At 38.2% G+C, this 24,039-nt stretch overlaps 1 protein-coding gene across 7 annotated transcripts in view; it reads right to left on the bottom strand.

Moving 5' to 3' along the window:
• LOC133851185 (uncharacterized) overlaps nucleotides 1-24,039 on the bottom strand; it is a 79,662-nt gene that overhangs the window by 7,795 nt on the left and 47,828 nt on the right. For 3 of the 7 annotated variants that reach the window (XM_062287514.1, XM_062287513.1, XM_062287512.1), the window contains exons 17-26: nucleotides 20,267-20,371; nucleotides 19,503-19,576; nucleotides 18,387-18,462; nucleotides 17,029-17,265; nucleotides 15,560-15,631; nucleotides 2,622-2,693; nucleotides 2,477-2,541; nucleotides 2,280-2,382; nucleotides 2,063-2,194; nucleotides 937-1,080 (exon numbers count right to left, since the gene is read on the bottom strand). In XM_062287514.1, the coding sequence (XP_062143498.1) occupies nucleotides 937-1,080; nucleotides 2,063-2,194; nucleotides 2,280-2,382; nucleotides 2,477-2,541; nucleotides 2,622-2,693; nucleotides 15,560-15,631; nucleotides 17,029-17,265; nucleotides 18,387-18,462; nucleotides 19,503-19,576; nucleotides 20,267-20,371 (1,080 nt within the window). Of the gene's footprint in view, nucleotides 1-936; nucleotides 1,081-2,062; nucleotides 2,195-2,279; nucleotides 2,383-2,476; nucleotides 2,542-2,621; nucleotides 2,694-15,559; nucleotides 15,632-17,028; nucleotides 17,266-18,386; nucleotides 18,463-19,502; nucleotides 19,577-20,266; nucleotides 20,372-24,039 lie in introns of those variants that run through there. The other 4 variants (XR_009895762.1, XR_009895764.1, XR_009895763.1 and 1 more) reach the window with 4 other exon arrangements.

Genomic DNA, 24,039 nt, shown 5'->3' on the forward strand with positions numbered 1-24,039 from the left:
ATTCAACATATTAAACTTATTTAGGTGCTCAAGCAAATCTGTATTTTCTTCCATCTGTAAATCATATAACTGCTTCCTCACATACAACTTATTTGTCAAATTTTTCGCCATATACGTACTTGAGTTTTAACCAAATTGTCTGTCTTTTATTCATCAATCACATCAAGAATAATTCCAATTGACAAATTCAAACGGATCGCACTGGCAACCTTGGCAAGCATCTCTTCCCACTCATCATTGTCCATCTTTTGGCTCCTTTCCCAATAACGCCATGTAGACTCCTTATTGAATCAAAAGATCTTTTATCTTTCTCTGCCAAAGAGAGAAGTTCTTGACATTGAGCATCTCAACTTCATAGATGGTATTCACCAATTTAGCGTAATTGTTGATCTGAATACTTCGCTTGACTCTGATACCACTTGTTGTGCAATAAACCACAATTACAATAAATAAGACAAGATAATCACACACAAGAATACCAGAATTTAGGCTGGTTCCCTTAATGTGAGGTATGTCTACAGGCGTAGACGATCATTGTACTAACCCTACTTCCCCTCACAGTTTTATATTGAGAAACATCAAAAAGAAGAGCATACTCCTATGTAGTTTAATATTAAAATATCACACTGACAATGTGCATGGCATAAGCTTGTCCAAATTTTCATAGCTTTCACCATCAACATGTACAACCTTTTTCACATATAAGCACAAGATAAATGATAGAGACAAAGCTTCCCAAATAGAAAGATTGTTGAAATAGAGCAAACGAAAGGGATAGGACTAAAAATATATATAGACAAACAGATGGACAAACAACATTTACACACATACAACATTCATACACACACACACACACGTCATGTATCAAAAAAGTTTTCTTTTGGCTCGCTTAATTGGCTATCATAAAACATAACACAGGAAAAGCAAAATATTTACCTTGCCTAGGTTGTGCGATGAGTAGCGCTGAAGCAAAAGCATGCAGAAGTCAACAACTACAGCCGTTTCGCGAGCCTCTAAGTAAGTGATTTGTCCATTTACCCACGCAACAACAAATTTAAGTAGCAGATAAACAACTGCAGACTAAGCAACAATTATAGGTCAGAATAGATGAGGAAACCCCTAAATTTCAGAAGCATAGTTGATTGCTGATTAAGCTTTAACAGAAAAAAGTGGAATTGGTTTGTGAAAGTCAATTTTGAGAGCTACAGATTGTAAACTTGGAAAAGGAAAAAAAAATTATAAAATTCTTAAGAAAATGGAGGACAATAAACAATGGTCTCTGGAAAAGAAGACTTCGAATAGATATGTTGCCATGTTCAATAAAAGAAGATTATGAAAAAAAACAACATAGAGATGAGTGAAAACAACAGGTAGAGATACATGAGGATCCAAATATTCATCATATAGTTTTTTAAAAGATACCAAGTATTCATCATAAACTACCTTCGCTTCATGTAAACTGTGTATTGTCTGGTAGGTGTTTAAGGCAATGGTAGTTTGAGTAAGATTTAAAGCATGTTGGAAAGTTGACATATCATTAAAGAGAATATAATTACACCTTCTACATTGTGCTATTGCTAGAGAGCTTTGGTTGTTAGTTCTCTTTATTGGAATATTCCTAATTGGTGAAGGAGCTCCTGGAATGTTGGCATAAAGGCTTCAAAAGATATCAAAGTAGTGATCTTTGGAATGCCATATGTGGAGCATTTGGAGGAAAGAAATGCTAGGACTTTTGCTGGAACTGAAGTATTATTGCTTGAATTGAAATCAATATTTTTCAGGTTGCTTTTCAATTGGATTAGAGCACTAGGGGATTTTTCTTTTTCATCCTCTATGGATTTATTTTGCTCAAATCTCTTTTTCATCCTCTATGGATTTATTTTGCTCTTTGTAAGTTCAGCTCCTAGTTTTTTTCTTTCTTTCTGTGTATCTCTTATGTGCTTTCCATGTACTGGCCCTATGCCCTTTTGTCTTTCAATAGAATCTTCTTCTTCTTTAAAATAAGTAAATTAATCTCATTCAAAGCGCACATGGGTGCAACTCTAATGCATGGGAAGTATACCTCATGTTTGTAAACTTCAAGAAGAACAAGAACAGGGTTCATCACTGAGAAACCCAATTCATAAATTGCATTTTGTGTCCGAGGTTCTGAGGCACTTGCAGCTCCACGAAGCCGTTCCAACATGCAACTGACCTACATGATGTTTTTGATGTTATAAAAACAATTATTTGTTCTCCAAAAATAAAATAATAGACAAATAAAAGTCTCATGTCCTTACCAAGAGGATTATATCTGGTTGTTGAGCAGCAATTTTTAAGTCATTCCTGCTAGACAATTCCCTTAGATATGTTGCCGTATGACTCATGAGATCCCTTATGTACCTTTATGTACACAGATATTAGGCTGTACAGATTCATATAAAATCTGCAAACGAAAAGTTCATAAGCAGAAGGAAACCTAAAATGGAAGACTCACAGGTTTGATGCCTCTGAATTTATTAAGCCAGAAGCTGAGCAAACAAGTGTTTGTGCAAGTGACCGCTGAAACAGGGAAATTTTGTGGTTACACAAATTGGAGCAAAAAAAGTAGTTCAAAGGATCAAAGCAGACAAAGTTCTTACCTGATGAGCAGTATTCAACAAGAACAAACTTTTTTCATTAGCAAAAACATGTGCTAGGTTGCACCATGAGTCCTGCAGAATATATCCAGAAATTGAAACAAACTGACTTAAATCAACCAGTTCCATTCAGAAGAAGAAAACAAATATGTCGATCTCATTGATATATGCAATTTTTTTTTCTTCTAATTATGTAGCAAGGTATTACATTAAAGTCAAAATCTGAGCTATTATCAAATAAATTCTTCCATCTAATTCCATGAGGGAGTGGCTTATATACATTTATGTATATGTAACCCTTAAATTACATTGAATATAGTTTAGGAGTGTTAATGAAATTATCGCACAAACAATCTACACCATAACACCTTAGGACTTATAAACCCAAGTCTATAGTCGGTGATGGGATTGGACATTCTATCTGATAAGACTAACAAATCAATCATGATGATTTATCTTGGTCATGGAAGTAGAGACTTTTAATTGATAAGTTGGTATGGTTAGAAAACATTGAACTAGATCACGTGAGTTGTTATTCTATAAACCACTGTCAATTGAATAACTTGAACTCACGATTGCTTATAACATTGACGCTCAATCTCAAGAGGAATGTGAACTCAAATGTAAAGTGTAAGTCACTTTGATAAATTTAGAAGTGAGATATTTTATGATCAAAATCTTGATGTGTTAAGCGATTAGATGTGGCTTTATGGGAACACTACTCCTCAAGATGGAATCCATAATCACTTTGATTGGAATCAAAGAGATGTAAAATATCCCATTGAGATAGATTTAATGGAAATTGATTATTCTAAGTCTCAGGCTTGAGCATTTTAGTAAGGAGTTACGAAATAAAATATACTCAATGAATATGATTTCAACAGTACAAGAATAATTAAGAGATTATATCAGGGACTCAAAGATTAATAGATAGTGAATAAAGTGACAATAAATTTCAAATCGACTTTAATTGCACTACGAATATTTCATGGAGGGGTCAAATACAATTAAAAGAAGTCAAGTAAGCTCTTGATTAATCAAATTTTGAGTGGAATAAGTTGTAATTAATGTTAACCTAGAACAAGTCATAAGGTGACAATTTTTTTTTTGATAAGTAAAAAATTCATTAAAAAGCGCAGAGGGGCGCAACCCTAGTACACATGAAGTATACATAAGTGCCCTTAATCAGAGGAAAGAAATGAACAAGAAAGTAAAAAGTAGCAAACGACATACTACCCGTGCTATGCACCGACACCCAAAGATATAACATATGAAGCACATTTCTACAAAGAGCCTCAACCGATACTCCACATTCTCAAAAAGCCTAGAATTTCTCTCATGCCACAAGCCCCACAAAACACATAAAGGAACCTACTTCCAAATACGGTTAACAATATCACGACCCAACAAAGTACCCCACCCACTCAATAAATCCAAGACACTACTAGCCATAACCCACTCCACCCCGAACAAGTTATAAAAAGAACTCCAAACAACCTGAGCCACATCACAATGAAGAAGAAGGTGATCAACGGATTCCCCATGCTTCTTACACATAACACACCACTCTACCACCACAATACCACGCCTACGTAAATTGTTATGAGTTAAAATCTTTCCTAAAGCTGCAGTCCAAACAAAGAACGCCACCCGCTTCGGAGCTTTAACACGCGATATACCCTTCCAAGGAAAAGAAGCCGCCTCGTGACAAACTAAAGCTTTATAGAAAGTCTTCACTTCAAAATTCCTCCTCTTAGAAAGAGTCCACACCACCCTATCAACCTCTCCATGCCGAACCCGAATAGAGTATAAATGTTCATAGAAGGACATCACCATCTCCACCTCCCAATCCTGAGCATAGCGCGTAAAGAGAATATTCCAATAAGCCACGCCTCCTACCACCGACAAGTTATCCACTACCCAAGCATCAAGAGAATGCGCAATAGTGTACAAAGCTGGATAACAAAGCTTGAGAGGCCTATCCCCACACCATACATCATGCCAAAAGCGACTATGAGACCCATCACCCACCTCGAAGCGCAAATACTTGACAACATTATCCCACCCCCTTCGAATAAACTTCCAAACACCGACACCATAAGGCCCCGTCACCGGAAATGAATACCAACCTCCCCTCACACTCCCATACTTCACCTCAATCACCTATCTCTACAAAGCATTGCACTCCGGAGAAAACTTCCAAACCCATTTCCCCAATAAGGCTTGATTAAAATTAATAACATTACGAACTCCCAGTCCACTAGCCTTGATTGGAGTACAAACTCGATGCCAATTTACTAAATGAAATTTAGTCTCATCCCCCATACCACTCCACAGAAACTACCTTTAGAACCGCTCCAATTTCTTAGCTACACTCGCAGAAATAGGAAACAAAGATAAATAATAAGTAGGAATGCTAGAAAGAGTACTGTGAATCAACGTCACCCTACCACTCTTGGATAAATAAAGTTTCTTCCAACTAGCCAACCTTCGTTCCACCTTCTCAATAACCCCATTCCAAATAGAAAAAGATTTGAACGGCGCCCCCAACGGCATACTCAAATAAGTCATCGGCAGAGACCAAATTCTACAGTCCAGAATATGTGCCAAAGACTCTACATCTTCCACCTTGCCAATAGGGACCAATTCAGATTTGCCTAAATTGATCCTCAACCCTGACACCGCTTTGAAACATAAGAAGGTACACCTCAAATTTCGAACATGCTCGGCCTGTGCTCCACAAAAGATTAAGGTATCATCTGCAAACAACAAATGATTCACCACTAAAGCTTCATTATCCCTCATGCCCACCGAGAAACCTGACAGCAAGCCTTGGAGCATAAACGCATTCAACATACTGCTAAGCACTTCCATAACCACCACAAACAGCAATGGAGAAAGAGGATCTCTTTGCCTAATCTCCCGCGAGCTCTGAAAGAAACCTGTAGGGGTGCCATTAACCAAGATGGAAAATTTTACTGTAGAAATGCAAAATTTAATTCATTCCCTCCACCTCTCCCCAAACCCACACCTTTGAAGCATGTAAAGTAAGAAATCCCAATTCACGTGATCATATGCTTTCTCCAAATCCAGTTTGCACAATAACCCGGCCTCCCCCAACCGCATTTGGCTATTCAGGCATTCATTGGCTATAAGAACTGAATCCAAGATTTGCCGTCCACCAATGAAAGCATTCCGAGAACTCGAAATAAGTTTCTCCAACACTGATTTGAGCCTGTTAGCAAGGACCTTAGAAATAATTTTATAGACCCCTCTCACCAAACTGATAGGCCTAAAGTCCTTAACATCCACCGCGTCTGCTTTCTTAGGAATTAGGGAAACAAAGGTTGCATTCAAACTCTTCTCAAACTGGCTACTATTATGAAATTCTGAAAAAAACCGCCATGATATCTTTTTTGAGAATCACCCAATATTTCTGAAAGAAAGTCATAGAAAAACCATCTGGACCCGGTGCCTTATCTCCGTTCATCTCCTCACCACCTCCCATACCTCCTGCTCCTCAAAAACTCTTTCTAACCAAAGACACTCATTCGCATCAATGGAAGAGAAATAAATCCCATCCACCCTAGGTCGCCATGAACTCTGCTTTGTGTATAGGGTGTCGTAAACCCCTTTTGGAGAGGTTCCAAACTAACCTGTCATCCTCTCCATGTCGAACTGAAATAGAATAAAGTCGAGCGAAGAAAGAAAGTACCATCTCCATCTCCCAATCTTGGACTAGCTGTGTAAAAAGAACATTCCACTAAATAACTCCATGTTGAACAACCAAGTTATCTGCCACCATCGCATTTTTGTTTCTCACAATACTAAACAAAATTGGAAAACACTGTTTCAAAGATCTATCCCCACACCACCAATCATGCCAGAAACTAACATGTGACCCATCCCCCACCTCATAACGAACAAAATTGCTAAACTTCTCCCACCCCCTCCTACCATGTTTCCACACACCCACTCCAAAAGTACCCAACACCTCTTTTGAACGCCACCCACCCTTTAGACTCTCAAATTTGACATCAATCACCAATCGCTATAATGCCTCTCTCTCCCTACCATATCTCCATAACCATTTCCCTAGAAAAGCTCGATTAAACTGGATGAAATTGTGAATTTCCAACCCACCCGAATGCAATGGGGTACAAATCCTGTTCCAATTCATAAAATGAAATTTGGCCTCATCTCCAATGCCACCCCATAGAAAATCCCTTTGAATTTTATCAAGAAAATTAGCAACGCTCACTGGAATAGGGAACAATGACAAATAATATGTAGGAAGGTTGGAAAGCGTACTTTTAAGAAGAGTTAGCCGACCAACCTTCGACAAATACATTCGCTGCCATCCAGCCAACCATTTTTCCATTTTCTCAATGACGCCATTCCAAATAGACATGGTCTTGTAAGAAGCACCCAATAGCAAACCCAAGTATGTCATAGGCAAAAGATGCGACCCGACATCCAAGGAGTTGAGCTTGGCCTAATAACACAAGGAGTAGAACTCCTAGTAGGTGTGCAATTAAGTGTTAATGTAAGACTTGGTTTCCAAGTCCTACCCTAACTAGGATTCACAAATCTATTTAAAGGGGTCTTGTATATGAGAGCCCACACTCTTGGGTCACAATTTTCAAAATTAAGGAGAAGACCAAAGAGCTCTTGAGCATGAAACCTAGCCGCCAAACAAAAATCCAAAACTATTCTTAAAGTCTAACTCACCAAGGTATGTGATTTCTTTAAGAATACACATGTTTTATGCTTTTGAAAAACTGGTGTTTATGTTCATCATGGAGCTTGACCATTGGAATTTTTCTGCTGAAATTGATCTGATTATTTCACGTGTTCCCAAAAATTGGTATCAGAGCAAAGCTTCATTGATTGCATGACTTGGATTGTATTTTTCCATGAAAACTTCTTATTTGGCTTGATCGCATGTTTTGGTAAGCTTGATGGAATTTTTTCCAGCAAGCTTCAATACTTGTTTGCTCATAAATTTCGGCTTTAAATGATGTTTAGAAACATGTTAAAGCGGTGATTGATCAATGCATGAAGCTGGTTGCATGGTTTGATTGCATCTTATGAATTACATCAAAACCAGTTTGCTGGAATTTTTTCCAGCAACCAGTTTTCTTGATATCTGATGACCTGCTAATTCAAGCACAAATAATTTGGCAAAGTGAGTCGTTCCCTCTTAGTTTTTGGGAAAAAGTCCCATCCCAACCTTTCTCTTGTTTGATCTTTGGTTTCATAAAGGTTAAGCTCTCTCTAGATAATGATTGTGGCATACTATACGGTCTGACATTACCGTCACTAGAGTTTGTAGTCTTATTTTATGTTGAACAGCGATAAGATATTTAGGCTATTTTTAAATCGAAGCAAAGGCATTTGAGGTTCTGTCAGTAGTTGGGAACAACGGAGTTCGTTTAGCTGAGAGGAGTATATCGAGCGGTGATTATGGTAAAGTTGAGCGTGAAATGGTGGTTGAACATGGTGGAGGAATTGATTAAAGGTGAGAATTTGAGAGAGTTCTATAGAACTCATCGAGATGGTAGTATAGCAGTGAGCGAACAGTTCTGGAAGGTTTTTGGAGCTGTTGGTGTATCGTGTAGGAGGGCAGCACAGCTTCATTATCACCCTGGAGGATCGAGAAGGTAGCGGGTGAGGCAACTGCATCTCTTAGATGTGGAAGGTGGTGAAATATTTTGAGCAGAAATATGTTGTCAGGTGTAGAAATAAGGGGGGTGACAATACAAACTAGGAAAAGCCACGGATGGTGGAGCAAGGACAGCAGTTGTATATAGATGGTCTGGTAGGGAAGGGATTAATTTTAAGGAAATTGAGATTAGAAGCAGGTTTATAATGGCAAATCGGGTATACAAACGGAGAAGATTTGGAAAGCTTTGGAAGGTAGGTAGCGCATACATCACCCCAAAGTCACACTGGTCAAGTTGGAGATGATAGTGTGAAGACTTTGGCTGGTTTGGAAGGTGTATCTGATTTTCAGACGATTTTGATTGCTTTTAAAAAGGACGTAGACTGGCGTTTAGAGAGAATAGAGATGGGCCGGGAATTTTGAAGCCTAGTGAAGGTACAAGGCAATGAAACTCAAGGAGGGGGCCAAAAGCAAATGGGCTTGTATAATTTAGGGAATAAAATGGACTTTTGCCTTAACATGTCTAATGGGCCGTAGGAAAGAAGACAGTGGAAGTGCCTAACAAGGAAGTGAAGGAAAATGAGCCTTTAGTAGTAAACCCAATTGTTGAGATTGAAGCATAGGAAGTGCATCATTTACTCTTCAGATTGGGTGTTTGAAAGGGTGAAGAATTTTTGTCATATAGTGGGGTTGTCGTGCGAGTGCTTTGAGGATCAAATGTTGGCTCTATTTTCTGTGATTGAAGCAAGTAGACATCATAATAACTTGATTAGTGCTCCAGATTTTTTTTAGAACACCGAATAAAGGAAATCAGGAGCTACAGAGGCTGGAATGTTCAGTTAATTATGACATAAAGAGAGGAAAAGGGATGCAATCTACTGGTTCTTCATGAAACCCAAGATAGTGTCTTGGAATGTAAGGGGGCTAATTGAGAAGGAGACAAGGTTGAGGATTAGAAGTCTTTTCAGAGATTGGAAGGCGAACATTGTTTGTTTACAAGAAAACAAAATTGGAGTACATTTTTAGGGAGGCGATTCATAGTTATGGGGATGCCAACATGTGGATTGGACACATTTAGGATTGAGAGGGGCTTTAGGTGGGATTTTGTTAATGTGGGATAGTGGGGTGGTGAAGAAGATTGAGGATTGTGTAGGTCTTGGTGGCATGCCCATCAGGCCTAAGGCTCGAATTTCCTTGGATGCAAACAATTCTTCGGGGCCACACCCGTTAGCGAAGCCATAGTCTAATCCGATTTGTATGGAGGGGCGCTTTTCACAGGTCCGAGGTTTACCCGACAAGCGTGGGTACATGAATTGGCCCTGTCTTGGAAGAGTTCATTGTCATAAAATAAATAATAATAATAATAATAAAAAAAATTACTGTTTGTGGTTGTTATGGAGGAACTGAGTAGGATGATGACTACTATAGTGGATAAGGGACTTTTGTCTAGTTTTTCAGCGGGTCAAAGAATAATGAAGAGCTGGTAGTATCCCACTTATTGTTTGCAGATGATACATTTTTTGTGAGGCAAATTCTGAACAACTCCAACATTTGCGACGTCTTTTCTAATGTTTTGAAGCTGAAACGGGATTGTAGATTAATATGGCAACATCAGAGATAGTTCCTGTCGACGAGGTGGGAGATGTAGAAGGTTTGGCTCATATTCTTGGCCGTAGAGTATCGTCTTTGCCGATGAAGTGCTTGGGTTTGCCTTTGGGTGCGTCTTACAAGGCTACATCTATTTGGTCAAGAATTTGTACCTCGATGATATTAGCTGGGTTCGGGGTTAGAAATCCTGTTCCATTTAAAAATCGAGCCCTATTAGGTAAATAGCTATGGCATATGTTACAGAGAGTGAATCTTTATGAAGATTAGTGATAGAAATCAATGTTCCAAAGAGGTAATAGGGTCATTTGGAGTGGGGGTGTGAAAATACATGAGGGGGTCGGAAACTTTTTAAAATTTGTTAGTTTTGAGGTGGGTGATGGGTCAAAGATCCGTTTTTGGCATGCTGTGTGGTGTGGGGAACAACCATTGGAGATATCTTATTCCAATTTCTTTAGCATTGTACATTGTACGGACATGTGGGTGGAGGATCATATGCAGTTCCAAATGGAAGGATTCAATGGAATATAATTTTTACTAGACCCGTACAAGATTGGGAGGTGGATTTGGTCTCCTCTTTCTTTAAGATGTTGTATTCTCTCAAAGTAAAGCAAGAAGAAGTAGATAGAATATGTTGGATCCCTTCCAAGAGGCACAAGTTTGGAGTGTAGCCATATTATCAAGTGTTAACCATACCTACGAGTTTCCTGTTTCATTGGAAGACTATTTGGAGAGTTAAGACTCATTCGAAAGTGACGTTTATTGCATGGACGACAGCATTAAGAAAAATATGGACGTTGGATTACCTGAGGACGGGGAACATCATTGTGATGGATTGGTGTTGTATGTGTAAGAAGAGTGGGGAGTCTATTAATCACCTTCTTCTTCATTGTGAATTAGCAAGAGATTTACAAAGCTCACTATTTAATTTGTTTGGTGTTGATTGTGTTAAGTCTAAAAGGGTGACAGTTGTTGATGAGCAGGGAGGTCAGGTGGGGTGTTGTAGCATTTTGGAAGTTTTGAGGTTGGCTCATTTATGTTTAATATGGTGTATTTGGAGAGAATGGAAAGCACAAAGCTTTAAAGATAAAGAGACTTCGGTGGTATAGCTGAAAATACACATGGATAATAATGCACAATAGTTTGTTTTTTTTTTTTTTGATGAATTTTGGTTGAATTCTAAACAGACCTTTGCCATTTAAGCATGTTAGATTACTTGTATGAACTTTCTTGGCCCTAATTTGATGTTGTGATGTTTCAAAATTTGATTTGGATAACAGGGTAGTTTGGAGCCTCTCTAAGAGGGGGCATTTTGAAGTGAAGTCATACTATAATGCTTTAGATAGTCAAGAGGGTTCCTCATTTCCTTGAAAGAGTATTTGGTGTGTTAAGGCTTCATCACGGGTGTCTTTTTTGTGTGGACAACAGCTCTAGGAAAAATCTTGTCGCATGACAATTTGTGTTGGCGAAATATAATGGTGGTGGAGTGGTGTTGTATGTGTAAGAAGAGTGGGAAATCCATTGACCACCTATTACTTCATTGTGATGGGATATATGGAGCTATTTTCTTATTTTGTTTGGGGTGGAGTGGGTTATGCCGAGACGGGTGTTGGATTTGTTGAGTAGTTGGGGCAATTCGTTGGGTCGTGGTCAAGTTAAGCAGATTTGGAAGTAGATTCCTTTATGTGTGATGTGGGATCTTTGGCGTGAGAGGAACGCTCAGCACTTTGAAGATGTAGAAACCCGGTGTTGGAGTTGAGTTGAACTGCGCTTTATACTTTATTTTTATTGGTCTCAGCTCATCATAGCCCAAGTAGTGTAACTTTTGCGGAGTTTTTAATTTCATGCTCTTCTGTTTCCTACTTTTAGGGGTACTTTTGTATACTTCTTGTATACTTTTAGAGGTTGCGCCCCAATATGCATTTTTAATGAAATGATATTATTTATGAAAAAAAAAATGATTTGCATGTCTTGATATATGTTTAAAAAAAATCAAGATTCAATCTTTAGTGGTTTTGGCATGGTGGTTTGGCCACCATGCAAGGAGAGGTAGCTTTGGAGGTTGCCGCACCACCTAGGGAGATCGCACCCTTAGGTGTGTGGCCTCCCTTGGTAGATAAGGACTAGGGTTTTCTTTGAAACCCTAGACCTATCCTATCCTTCTTGAAATAGGATTTGTTGCATAGTTGTCCGGACATTGCCTATGCAATCAGTGCATGCACCCCGAGGGTCTCATATGGAAGTAGTTTACAAAATACTTTGATATTTGAAATCTTCACTAGGGAAAGGATTGCTGTTTGCCTGACATGATCACCTGAATGCAGAAACTTATACAAATGTAGATTGGGTTGGGTCAATCACAGATAGAAGATCTACTTCGGGATATCGCACTTGTGGGAGGAAATCTAGTTACATGGTGTAGTAAGAAGCAGCCAGTAGTTGCTAGATCTAGTGCAGAAGCTAAATTGTAAGAAGCCTATGGGATATGTGAGATATAATGGTTGAAGATTCTACTGAAAGAACTCAGATATGATTGTAAGAAGCCTATGAGATTATACTTCGACAACAAGGCTACGATTAATATTGCTCATAAGCCAGTTTAGCATGATTGAACCAAACACATTGAAATTGATGAACATTTTATCTAGGAAAAGTTATGTAGAGGGTTGATTTGTACACCTTACGTGAAGACGAGACAAAATTGTGGATATTTTGACAAGGGGCGTGTCCAATAGTGTTCTTTATTCAGCTTTGTGCCAGCTGGGCATGTGAGAGATCTTCACCTCAGCTTGAGGGGAGCGTCGAAGATATGCGACTGGTTAGATTTTGATATAATTTCCCAGATTTGATTTGATTTTTTTTTTTTTTTTTTTTTTTTTTTTTTTTTTTTTTAATTTTTTTAATTTTTTTAATTTATTGTAATTCCATACAGGTGTAGATGTATTATTCTATCATCAAGAAATAATAACCGAATTCTTTCTTTTTATCTTTCATGGGGTGCGTCTTTTGGGCATGGCCTAGCTAAAAAAGCTTGGCGGTTAGTTCCTCACTGTGTTTTGTGAAGCATTTGGCAGGAGCGGAATGCGAGGCTTTTTGAAGATGTAGAGACTGTAATGGTAGTGTTAAGGAAGCGTGTGCTTAACACGCTATTTCTTTGGTTAGTGTCCAGTCTTTGCCACCTAGGTGTTTTTACTTTTGTAGACTTTCTAAATTTATTACTTGTTCCTCCCTTTTAAGGAGCTCTTGTATACTTTCCGTGTATTAGGGTTGCGCCCCTTTGCGCTTTATTCATGAATTTGAAATTACTTATCAAAAAATCTTTCTTTACAACCAAGACAAAGTTCAATCAAATGCCTTGTTCAACTACATAAGACAACGACTTATGCCGAATATTAGAATCTGCTACATGATTGTTTTTGTGCTATTTTTGGGTTTATCAGTTTGACAAGGTCTCACTGTGACACCCCAAAAAGATAAGTTTCACCCCAAGTTAAATTCAACATTGGGTGGGTGGATTGTGATGGTGTTATATATGTGCCAAGTCTTACATTGGTTTCTTACTAGGTGAGATTGTTAGTGATTTTAGGAACTCCAATTATAATTTTGAGTAGTCCTTTTGGAGTAATAGCACAAATATAGCTAATTGTTTCCTTGAGTCGTGGCAAATGGTATTAGAATAATTTAATAACACCATGTGACATTAGAACGTTGCACCGTGATGTGAGCTTTGACGAATACGTCAGAGATTTGAGTGGGAGAGATTGTGACACCCTAAAAAATTTAGACTCGCATTAGGTGAGTGGATTCTAATGATGTTACATGGGTGTCAAATTCCACATTAGTTTCTTATTAGATAAGTGACGTAACGAGAAGCGATAAACGTGAAAGAGAAACTGTGTTCTCAATGCACAAAATGAACACATGTTGATAGAGAAAGTTGATAATATATTTTTTTTTGATAAGTAATTGCAATTTTATTAAAAAAACAGCGTAAGACGCCCCCCTAGTATACACGGAGTATACAAGAAATAAAAGCCTCACCACCAACCCGACAAGAAGCCCACAAAACAACCCAACCTTAAGGCCTCGAGAAAACCACAAAAACCCCCAAGGCAAACAACCCTACATCACATGGGTCTTGCCTTTCCTACACCTAGAAGAAATTTTAGAGTCGCCATAATTAACAGAGCTTTGTAGAAAGCTCCTTGACGCTTAATCATTTCTTTCGTAATAGCCCTGGACCACTCGTTATGCTCCTCAGATACATTCCACGCATATTCCTTGGACAACCTCTCCCAAAACCCAGCAACCTTCTTCCTAACATCTATCTCCCACTCCGACGTCAACTTCTCATCCATCTCAGCCGAAGAGAATAAATCTGTATGGGTGGAAGACGTCTCCAGTGCTAGAAGAAGAGAGGAAGTCTCAGAAAGTCCAATTACAGAACCCGAAAACCCAGGGAATACCGAAGGAAGACTTGGCCTGACTACAGAACCACCCCTGTTGATAATATTATTAATGACAAAAACTGAACTGTTTATTCTATTACAATTGTTCCTAATTTATAATGAAACCTTAAAACTACAAAAGGATAAAATATTTTTAGAATGGAAATAAAACAAAAGAAACCAACAATGGAAATACTTGGTGGCTACATAAGCCCAAAATGGAAAGATCCTAAAGCTACTAAAGAGTAAAATCTTCTAAGAAAGGAAATAAACAAAGAAGGGAAAATATAATAACTAAGGTAATTCTTAACGACTACGTCAATCTAAATATGAGAATCTTCTAGAAGGGGAATACGGAAATTTAAGAAAAGTTCTTATGCAGAGTATCTTTCAAATCACAATCAGTCAATAGTCTCCTCTTTCCTTCTTGAACGACATCTGATAGTTGACCATTTCCTTTCTTGCTTAAATCATCTTGATTTGGTATATTAATATGATATCTGTTATGGATGTAAAAGAAACAATCTTGTCACCACATCATAGACATTAATTCTCGGCGGTACTAAAAGTCCCGCCGGTAATTTCCCACTCATGCCTGTCGGTCGTTTCTCACTCTTCATCGATCCGGCCGGTAGCCTTTTCCTTTTGTACTTCCACTGCCAGATATTAGTTGTCCTCATGTTCACTTGGTGCCGACGATACAAAATGTCTCGCTTAAAGTAGTTTTACTCGTCAGAACCTATTGTTTGGTTCCGACAGTAAAACATTTTCGTCCTGGCTTGCTAATAACTCTTTGGTAAAGCTCTTTGTCTGATAGTAAGATTGTTTCTGAATAAGTCCATTTGTTAACAATCCCAATGTCAAGACGAGCCCCCTCAGTAATAATAGCATCTTGGGAACAAGATGGAATTCTTGTCCTACATCAATAAGACTGGACTTTATAAGTGACTTCACGGAGTTCCATTTGTAACTTTGACGAATTCTTTTGCAGTAATAGAGCTGATGTAACTAGTGTTTTTCCTTGGGTCGTGACACTTATAGAGGCTGTCAACTGGATGCAACATCCTCTTTTCACTAGGCTAGGGACCAAATTCAATAAGGTAGTAATTACACAAGGAATGACAGAGAAGACAGAAATATTTGTGGCAAGGACACCCAAAATGTGATGACACATGTTGTAAGTTCTGTATATCTCAAAAATATGTGCAGGTTATATGACTTACAAGTGGAAAAAGGTGAGCACAAATATGTTTTTGCCGAACAAGTGCATGAAGTAGCCGGTAACAAGTGAGCACCTGCCAAACAAAAACAAAAATCATAGCACCAGCAATATCTTATTTATCCAACATGAAATTGAAGGTGTGAAATTAGATTTTACAAATTAAGTCCACCGTTTTAATCATTCAAAAATCATGATGCAAGAAAGCTTTTCAAGACATTTTCCCACTTTCAGGAACAAGGAATAATGTATGGAACTCACCAAAGGGGTAAGTCATTTGGAGTATGTTAACCCCATAAATCAAGTTAGTGAAAACATTTTCCAGAAGTTACATTGAATATCAAACTGATGCCATTAGCAAGAGTTATATTCAATAAAACTTTTATTGACAGTTAGGTTTTCCTATTTATTCAGGGGCATGACGCATAGTCCAATTATATTCGGTTTAATGATTGTAAATTACACAAGCACCTAGTGGCTTGTGAATCCACAACCTCACCCTCCACCCCATGCTTATGGGGTGGAGGAAGTACCATTTAGGATTTTAAACAGGTGCTACAGTAAATGATGACACACTTTCAAAATAACATAGGTGTTTGGAAAATTACATATCAAACAAACAAAACTTAGATAAAAGTTACCCCCGTAATTTAGTATTTAAAAAATTGCAAAAAAAAAAAAAAATGTACTCAATTATAATGAGCGTTTTCCTACCAAAGTAACTAAAAAAGAAAAATCCATACCGAAAGCAAACTCTGTAAATAATTTGAACAAAATCCAGTTAAAATCATTACAAACATTAGAATGTGATAGAGCAGGATCAAAAAAAGTATTGTGTAAGACTGTGAATAAGAATGCACTTGGGGATCAGGAAAAAGGAGCAAATGTTTTTTTTTGATAAGTAAGAAAATTTCATTAAAAAAGCGTAAGGCGCCCCTAAGTACACAGGAAGTATACACAGGAGCAACTTAGCTAGCCCACATGAAAAACCCAAGAAAACCCATGAGAAACTACATACTCACAACACCCAAAACCCACATGAAACCCAAGAAACAATAGAAACCCCCCAACAAACACCAAAGATACAAAGTACCCCCATAATAAAATAAAACTCAATAGAGCCCCCCATCCAACACCCAAGATACAAAGTAATCCCCCATAATACAATAAAACCCAAGATTCAAAAGAAACCCCCCATCAAACACCAAGATACAAAAGAACCCCCCAAGATACAATAAGACCCAAGATACAAAGTAACCCCCCCTCATACACAAAAAAAAACCCCCAAAGAAAACCCCCAAACAATACCCCCAAAACCCACACAACAATACCCCAAATACAAGAAAGCAAACCCAAAATACAAAGAAAAGCCAGAGCTACAAGAGGAAAAAAAAAAGAAAAAAAAGGAGCAAATGTTTAACAAAAGTAAATCATAAGTGACTGTCAAAGTAAATATGCTTCTGTAACTCATACCTGCAAATCCTTCTCCCCAGGATATGACATCAGTGTTGTGATCGATACACGAATAACAATGTCAAGCACAAGTTTTCCTTGATTATGTTCTCCAAAAAAACTAAGTAAAACTTTTCTTGACTGCAACGACTGAAGCTGATGAGCCTGACCATGACCTGAATCACAGGTACCCTCTCTAATTTCTTTAGGATGCATAAGATATGTAAGGGACCATCTAGAAAGGAACCATACAACAGCCTGCACAAATAATTAGCTCAATTAACTGCATTGAGTCAATAAAATAGGGCAAAAAACAGCTGGAAAAATTCAAAATGGGAGATCATGCTTGAAAAGTGATTGAGTGGTGTTGTATGTGTAAGAAGAGTGGAGAGTCTATTGATCATCTGTTGCTTCACTGCGAAGTCGCCCGTGATCTTTGGAGTTACATTCTTATTTTATTTGGGGTAGAGTGGGTTATGCCACGAACGGTGCTGGAGTTGATGACTAGTTGGGGTGAGTCAGTTGGGTTTGGTTGTGCTAAAGAAGCTTGGCGGTTAGCTCTATTGTGCTTATTGTGGTGTATTTGAAAAGAATGGAATGCGCGGCTCTTTGAAGATTTAGAGACTTCAATGGTGGAGCTATGGAAACGTTTGCTTAATATGTTATATTTTTGGATAGCGTCCCACCATTGCTTGAATGATTTTACTTGTGTAGACTTTTTAAATTTATTATCTTCTTGTCCCATTTAAGGGCTCTCTTGTATACTTTCCGTGTATAAGGGTTGCACTCCTTTGCACTTTTATTGAATTGAATTCCAATTACTTATCATAAAAAATAAACATGCCATTATCCCACTACAAGGGTGCTTTGCACGGGAACGGTGAACAAAAATTTCAGAGATAATAAAAGGAATCTAGGATCTCTACTAGTTAGTATTTGACAAAATTTGATCTTTACTTTCTGAAATACATAGGGCATATGAGGGGGTGCACACATAACAAAAAAAAAAAAAATTATATCAACCAAGCATGACATCAATGGCAGCTCAAGGAAAGTAAGAACCAACCATTTTTGCCGGAAATATTTTTTGCGGATTTCAATGAGATTGATTTACTTCTATAAAAAAAAAAAAATTAAAAAAAAAAATGTTATGGAGGAGAGCATGGAACACTGTACCTTGCTAATGTATTAAACTTCTCAATACAAAATCACAAATTTATATGTTACTATGGTTATGTATGCTTTTATTGCAAGCTATACTTGTGAAGAAAGCCATCAGAGTGGGATTTGATACCCGTAGTTGGTCACATGCTAAAAGGGGCAAATTGAACAGGGTCAAGGTAATCTGGGGCAAAAAGGAAATGAAATCCATTTGCTACCTCCATGAGTCGAGGACTGAAAACTGAAGCTCTCAATTCAGGATCTAAACTCTGCTCAGCAAACCTTATAATTGAGCTGCATCAAATGATAGAGCAAAAGGAGAAGAGATGGTAATAAGCCTAAAATTTAGAAAATCATAAATTTCTAAGTTTCAACTAAAAATAGGCGAATAATGGTGCACTTGATTTTTCTTCGGGGAGCATGGTGAAGGCACTATGAGGTGGCACAACGCCAGCTATGTAATAATAGCTTCACAACAAAATCTTACTGTTTATCACATTATAGCATATATACCTTCAGAAGGACTCCTGTCCTGATGGTTAAATGTCAAATACTTATCAAAAATCGAATATACCCACATTTTAATCTTGACTATTGAAACATGCCAAGAGATGTGTGATGATGCCTCTCTCCCATTGGGAACTAATTGAGGATTTCTTAAATGCTCAAGGAGATAGGCTAAGAAAAGGGTCATCACCCGATGCTGGCCCTATCTAATTATCAATACTTTTTGACATGAAGAACAATTTTTTGTGGTACATAGTTAATATATAATTTAGTTTAATAAAGGAACAATTATTTGAAGCTTCAACATAACCTGTGCACCAACCTTTGTGTTTTTCATAAAGCACATCCACAATTACAAACAAAACAGGCCTCACACTTGGTTTCAAAAGTTGAACCACTGGGCACATAATATGTATAACAATATGACGATACCAAGGTCCACGGCGACATAATACCAATAAAACATAAGCTGAATTTACTAACTTCTGAAATTTAGATAATCAATATTCACTTCCAAATAACGTCACTACTCAAACTTCACAGCAACTTGATCTACAAGAAATACTATCTCCTTCAGGTAAAGGAGTAGTCTTGCATATTAAAAATCATGAGCTGAGGCATCAGCAAGCTGATTATTTTGTTCTCTTGATTGTTATCTTGAATGCAGTTTGTTTTTAAATATTTTTTCTTCTGAATACGTGTTATCATAAATAAGATGTTGTGCGGCTATTTGTTTCAGTTTTGCAATGCTGACATTGAATTTCACAATGGGTTAGAATAAACATGATTGCTGTTTTGTGGTGATAGAGAGAGGATAAAAAACTTGCCTAGAAAGTATAATAACAGGATGTTTGTCTGCTTCTATGTTGCCTGCGAAGTAGGTTTGTATAGCAAATGGAACCTGAAAATTCATAGCATAACCATAATTAGAATTTGCAGTCACAGGATTGACTAGTCTTAGATGGCAAAAATGCCACAAAGCCCATTATAGAGAGAATAAGTGAGTTGTATCTAAGACATAAAGTGATATGTTGACAATTGAAAAGACGCAATGACATAGGCAACAAAAATACTGGCTATTGAAACAACGTATATGTAAAATATGAAGAAAGAAAGATGCTAAAATATAATTTTTCTCTTTACTGAGTAGATAATTTTCCAATAAGCACAGCTGTAACATGTACTAGACATAAAAGTTCCCTAAACAATCAAGGTATAAAATCAATAATATGAAGGGCGAAAAGCTCTTAAACGCACAAAACTACAGCAGTGAGTTTCCAATTATTTGTTAATGGCAGTACATAAACTCCTACCTGCATACGTAGTAGCCAGGATGTTTCAGCAGTTTAAAGCATATAACATCTGACTAATAAGTAAGTATTTTATCATTTACATGCAAAACATTCTCGGTTGACATTGGATATCATACAGAGAGCAAATGAAGTACAGATACAAAATCACAAAGTTTCATTGATACATATAAGCAAGCACTGCCACCAAAAACTTATGTGAATGGACAAAGTAATCAGAAAATTTGGTATAAGCTTATTGGCAATAGAAAAGTTCAGAAACAGAATGATTAATTACTTACAATGGGTGTTTCTCCCTCCCCTTCATCTGCGAGTACATGCCCAGCAATCAGTAAAAGTGAATAAACTTCCTCCAAAGTTTCAGTTGGATCAATAACGCCCCTGCCCTACAAACAAAGTGAAAAATCTGAGATATGAGTAAATGGTCTATGGATGAATACCTTCAATAATTATATAAGCATCTTGAAGAAGGTTCAATGGAACATATGATAGATCATTACCCAAAAAAAAAAAGGAAGTCATCAGAAATATATAAGCAATGCAAAGCAGTGGCACTTAGATCACTGAGGTGTGAATTCAACCGATAAGGCATCGAATTGATCCAACATTTCAACTAATCACTATACAGGAAATCTATGTAAAAAAAAAAAAAAAGGTGGTTCCAACTATGCAATCAGAAATCTACGTTTGGTTCAATTTTTTGTACTTCTAAAATATCAGTCTTCAATTACACAAGTCCACTCCAGCTTAGACACACCAACAATTTCCTTCCTCTATTTGCTAATCCACACCACTTCACCGTACAGTGTAAAAGCACAAGGAACGTTCTTAATTACTAGGAACAGAATATGCAAGAATAAACCCACGAACCATTAAAATCTAAGGGGTGTATATTCCTAATTGACATACATAAATTATTGTACCATCAAATAACATCATTAAGTGTTGGTTTCAGAAGATACAACCCTATTTTATTGCAACATATTATACTAAACAGAACAAACTTATATATATATATATATATACACACAGGAAGTATACAAGAGTACCCCTAATAGGAACGGACAGAAAGTAAATTTAAAAAACATTCAAGCTATCATGAGCCGCTATCCAAATATACGTGTTAAGCAAATGCTTCCGTAGCTCCAACATCGAAGTCTTTACATCTTTAAAGTACCACGCATTCTGCTCTCACCAAAGACACCACATTAAACACAACGGAACTAACCGCCAAACTTATATTATTGCACTTACTGCAGTATTGGTAATTCAGTAGGGAGCTTCCACCAATAGAAGTGTTGCGCATTTCGCAACATGTGCCAACAAAGTTTGGGTCATGTGCATTTGCATGACTTTGCTTATTAATTAATTCATAAAAAATAAAAAATAAAAATTGAAGTGCTAATACAAATCTTTCAAACTCAAATAGCTTCTACCAACTTGCTTTTCAACATCATTCTAACTAATTCCCATGCCATGAATTGTTTTTACTGCAGAAATCATTGAATATGGTATTGACTTCATTCAGTCAATATATTCGTATATACCTCCACGGGCTATGAATGTAGTTCCAAATGGATGGTGTTATAGCCCCTACCATTAGTCGTCTATAGGGATCTGGGATTTAGTATTGACAAAACTTAATGCAGTCACTTTAGAAGTCATATAAAGTATGTAATTCTAACGGGTTGATTCCATCTCCTTGACTTTGATGACAATAAGTAGCAGCAAGAAGTACCCAAACAGGAATTTGTATGTTTGCACCTGTAGCTGAAACTACAGCTTTTCTTTTTTCTTTATTTGAGAGGTGTCTGGGACTCTTTAAACTAGAGTTAACTAATAGTCTTAACCCCCTCATCATCCAAGAATTAAGTTAACACAAAATCTGCTAATAAAAAAGAAAAAGAAAAAAGATCAACTAAAGGAAGTTCACAAAGGAAAGTGCATATTATTATAGTAAAACTTGCTAAGAAACATCATTCTACCTGATCTTAGATCTAAGCATTTTTTTTTCCAAATAAAAAACTTGAGCAAATATATAATCATATCCTCAGAAAACAGTGAGTATCTTCTCCTCCTGAGCAAGATACCACTATTAGTATTAAAATTAAGATGATATTAACCAATGGTAGATCTGCAAATGTTGCAACTCTTTCATCAATTTTCTCTTAATACATGGTCCAATCAAGAAATGAACTCTAGATAACAAGATTTTTCACACCTATTGTAATGATGTGTTTTAAACCGCATCTCTCTCCTCTCTCTCACTCCCTCTCTCCCTCCCTTTACTTTTTTTCTTTGTATAGCTAGGCCTTTTTTTTTCCCCCTTTATTTTCTGGGTTCGTCCTCCGTGATGTGGTTTTTCGGAGCTTGACGCTTGAGGCCTATCATGGAGCGCAGATTTGCCGTGGAAGCTAAAGATTTCTTTCTTTTTTTTTCGGCGAGTTTGGTATATTTGAGCTTCGTTTGGAGGTAAAAAGGAAGTCTTTCTCAGGGGTGGTGGTTTTGGGCTCACTATGTTCTGCCTGGTTGGTCGCCACGGTAAAGGAGGCACTGAAGTCGCCAGGGGTTGAGGAATTTGTCAAGTCTTTTTGGGAGGATTTGAAGGTGCTGATTGTTTGGAGAGGTGGAAATCATGCATGTAGGTTTTTGGAGTTGGCCTCTTTCGCAGTTGGCGGCCGGAAAAGGGTTAATTTGGCTCCCTGAGGGTCAAGAAGGGCGGGGTTGGAGGCGAGTTGCGGGTGAGCTTAGCAAGATGGTGGCGTTTCTAGAATCAGCGCCTGGGTTGATGGTGGTCGCAGAGGGTTCTTCGGAGGGGAAGGAGTTGCAGAATTCCTCTGGTAGACATTCTTTTAGGGTTAGCCTTGAGAAGAGTGGGGTGATTTTGTCTTACGCGGAGGTGGTGCATGGGGCTGTTGGTTCTTCTGTTAAGATCTCAGCTAGGCTGGTGCCGATGGCGGAGATGCGCGAGTTGGATCTGCTGCTAATGTCGCTGTTTAGAGACGAAAAGGATATGAGAGTGGTGGTGAACTGCTTTGATTCGGAGGAGAAGTCACCGGGGTTAATGGAGAAGAAACATAAGATTCGGAGTCATGGAAGCGGCAAGGTTAGGAAGATGAAGCTGGAGTATCCTAGATTTTTGAAGAAGCTTCTCGAGCTCCTTAGGTCAGACTTGGACCGGGTTTCAACGACCGTGGCCCAGTTCTTTGGGTTGGGTCTGAAGCCCAAACTCTCTCTAGGTGTCAAGAGTGCTTGGGTTGGGTTTAAGCCCATCTTGAAGAAGGCTAGAGGGTTTGTAACTGTGGCCCGCGGGGCGTGAGCTCACTTCTGTAGTGTCGGAGTCCAGTTTGGGTTCGGGTTCGATTTCAGATCTGGATACAGTTTCGAATCCGGGTACAGGTCCAGATGCGGTTTCGAACCCGGGTTCGGATCCGAGCACCGATTCTCTTCTTTTTCTTTTTCCGATTACTTCTGTGGCTTCCTCGGCGACTGTTCAGGAGAAGAATCTCGCTAATCAGACAGTGGGCCGGCAATGTCTAAGCCTCTAAACTTCTACTTCCGTAAGTCCAAGGCTAAGAGAGGTCTGAAGGTGGTTGTTAGTGCCGCCGCTGAAGAGAGTTGTCAGATACTCTTGGCCTTACGGGTATGCCCCTCCCGTAGCTCAGGAGGTTGTGAAGTTGGAAAACGTTGATGCTGGGTGGTGGAAGAGGTAGGAAGCAGGGCTGCTTCTGCTTTGGGTTCTGCTGGTTCAGGGTTTTCTCTTCCTCAATCCTCGCCTGAGGTGGGTTCGTCGGAAGGTAGGGTTCCTCCAAAATCATCCTTGCAAGACTCCACACTTTAGACTCTGATTCAGTATAAGTGCAAATACAAGGACATGAGGAAGCCAACGTTGGTTGTGGGTCAAGGAGAGCTTGATGATGTGGGCTTTCTCAGGCAGGGGTTTCTCAAGTCGAGCTTGTCCTCTCCTTTCCTAGCAGATCGCGGTGATTCTGCATCGTCCCACATCTCTAGCTCGTTGCTTGATGCTCCTTCGGTGATTGAGGCTGCGGGTGAT

This window comes from Alnus glutinosa, chromosome 12 (genome assembly GCF_958979055.1).
Source record: "Alnus glutinosa chromosome 12, dhAlnGlut1.1, whole genome shotgun sequence".
Classification (NCBI taxonomy): domain Eukaryota; kingdom Viridiplantae; phylum Streptophyta; class Magnoliopsida; order Fagales; family Betulaceae; genus Alnus; species Alnus glutinosa.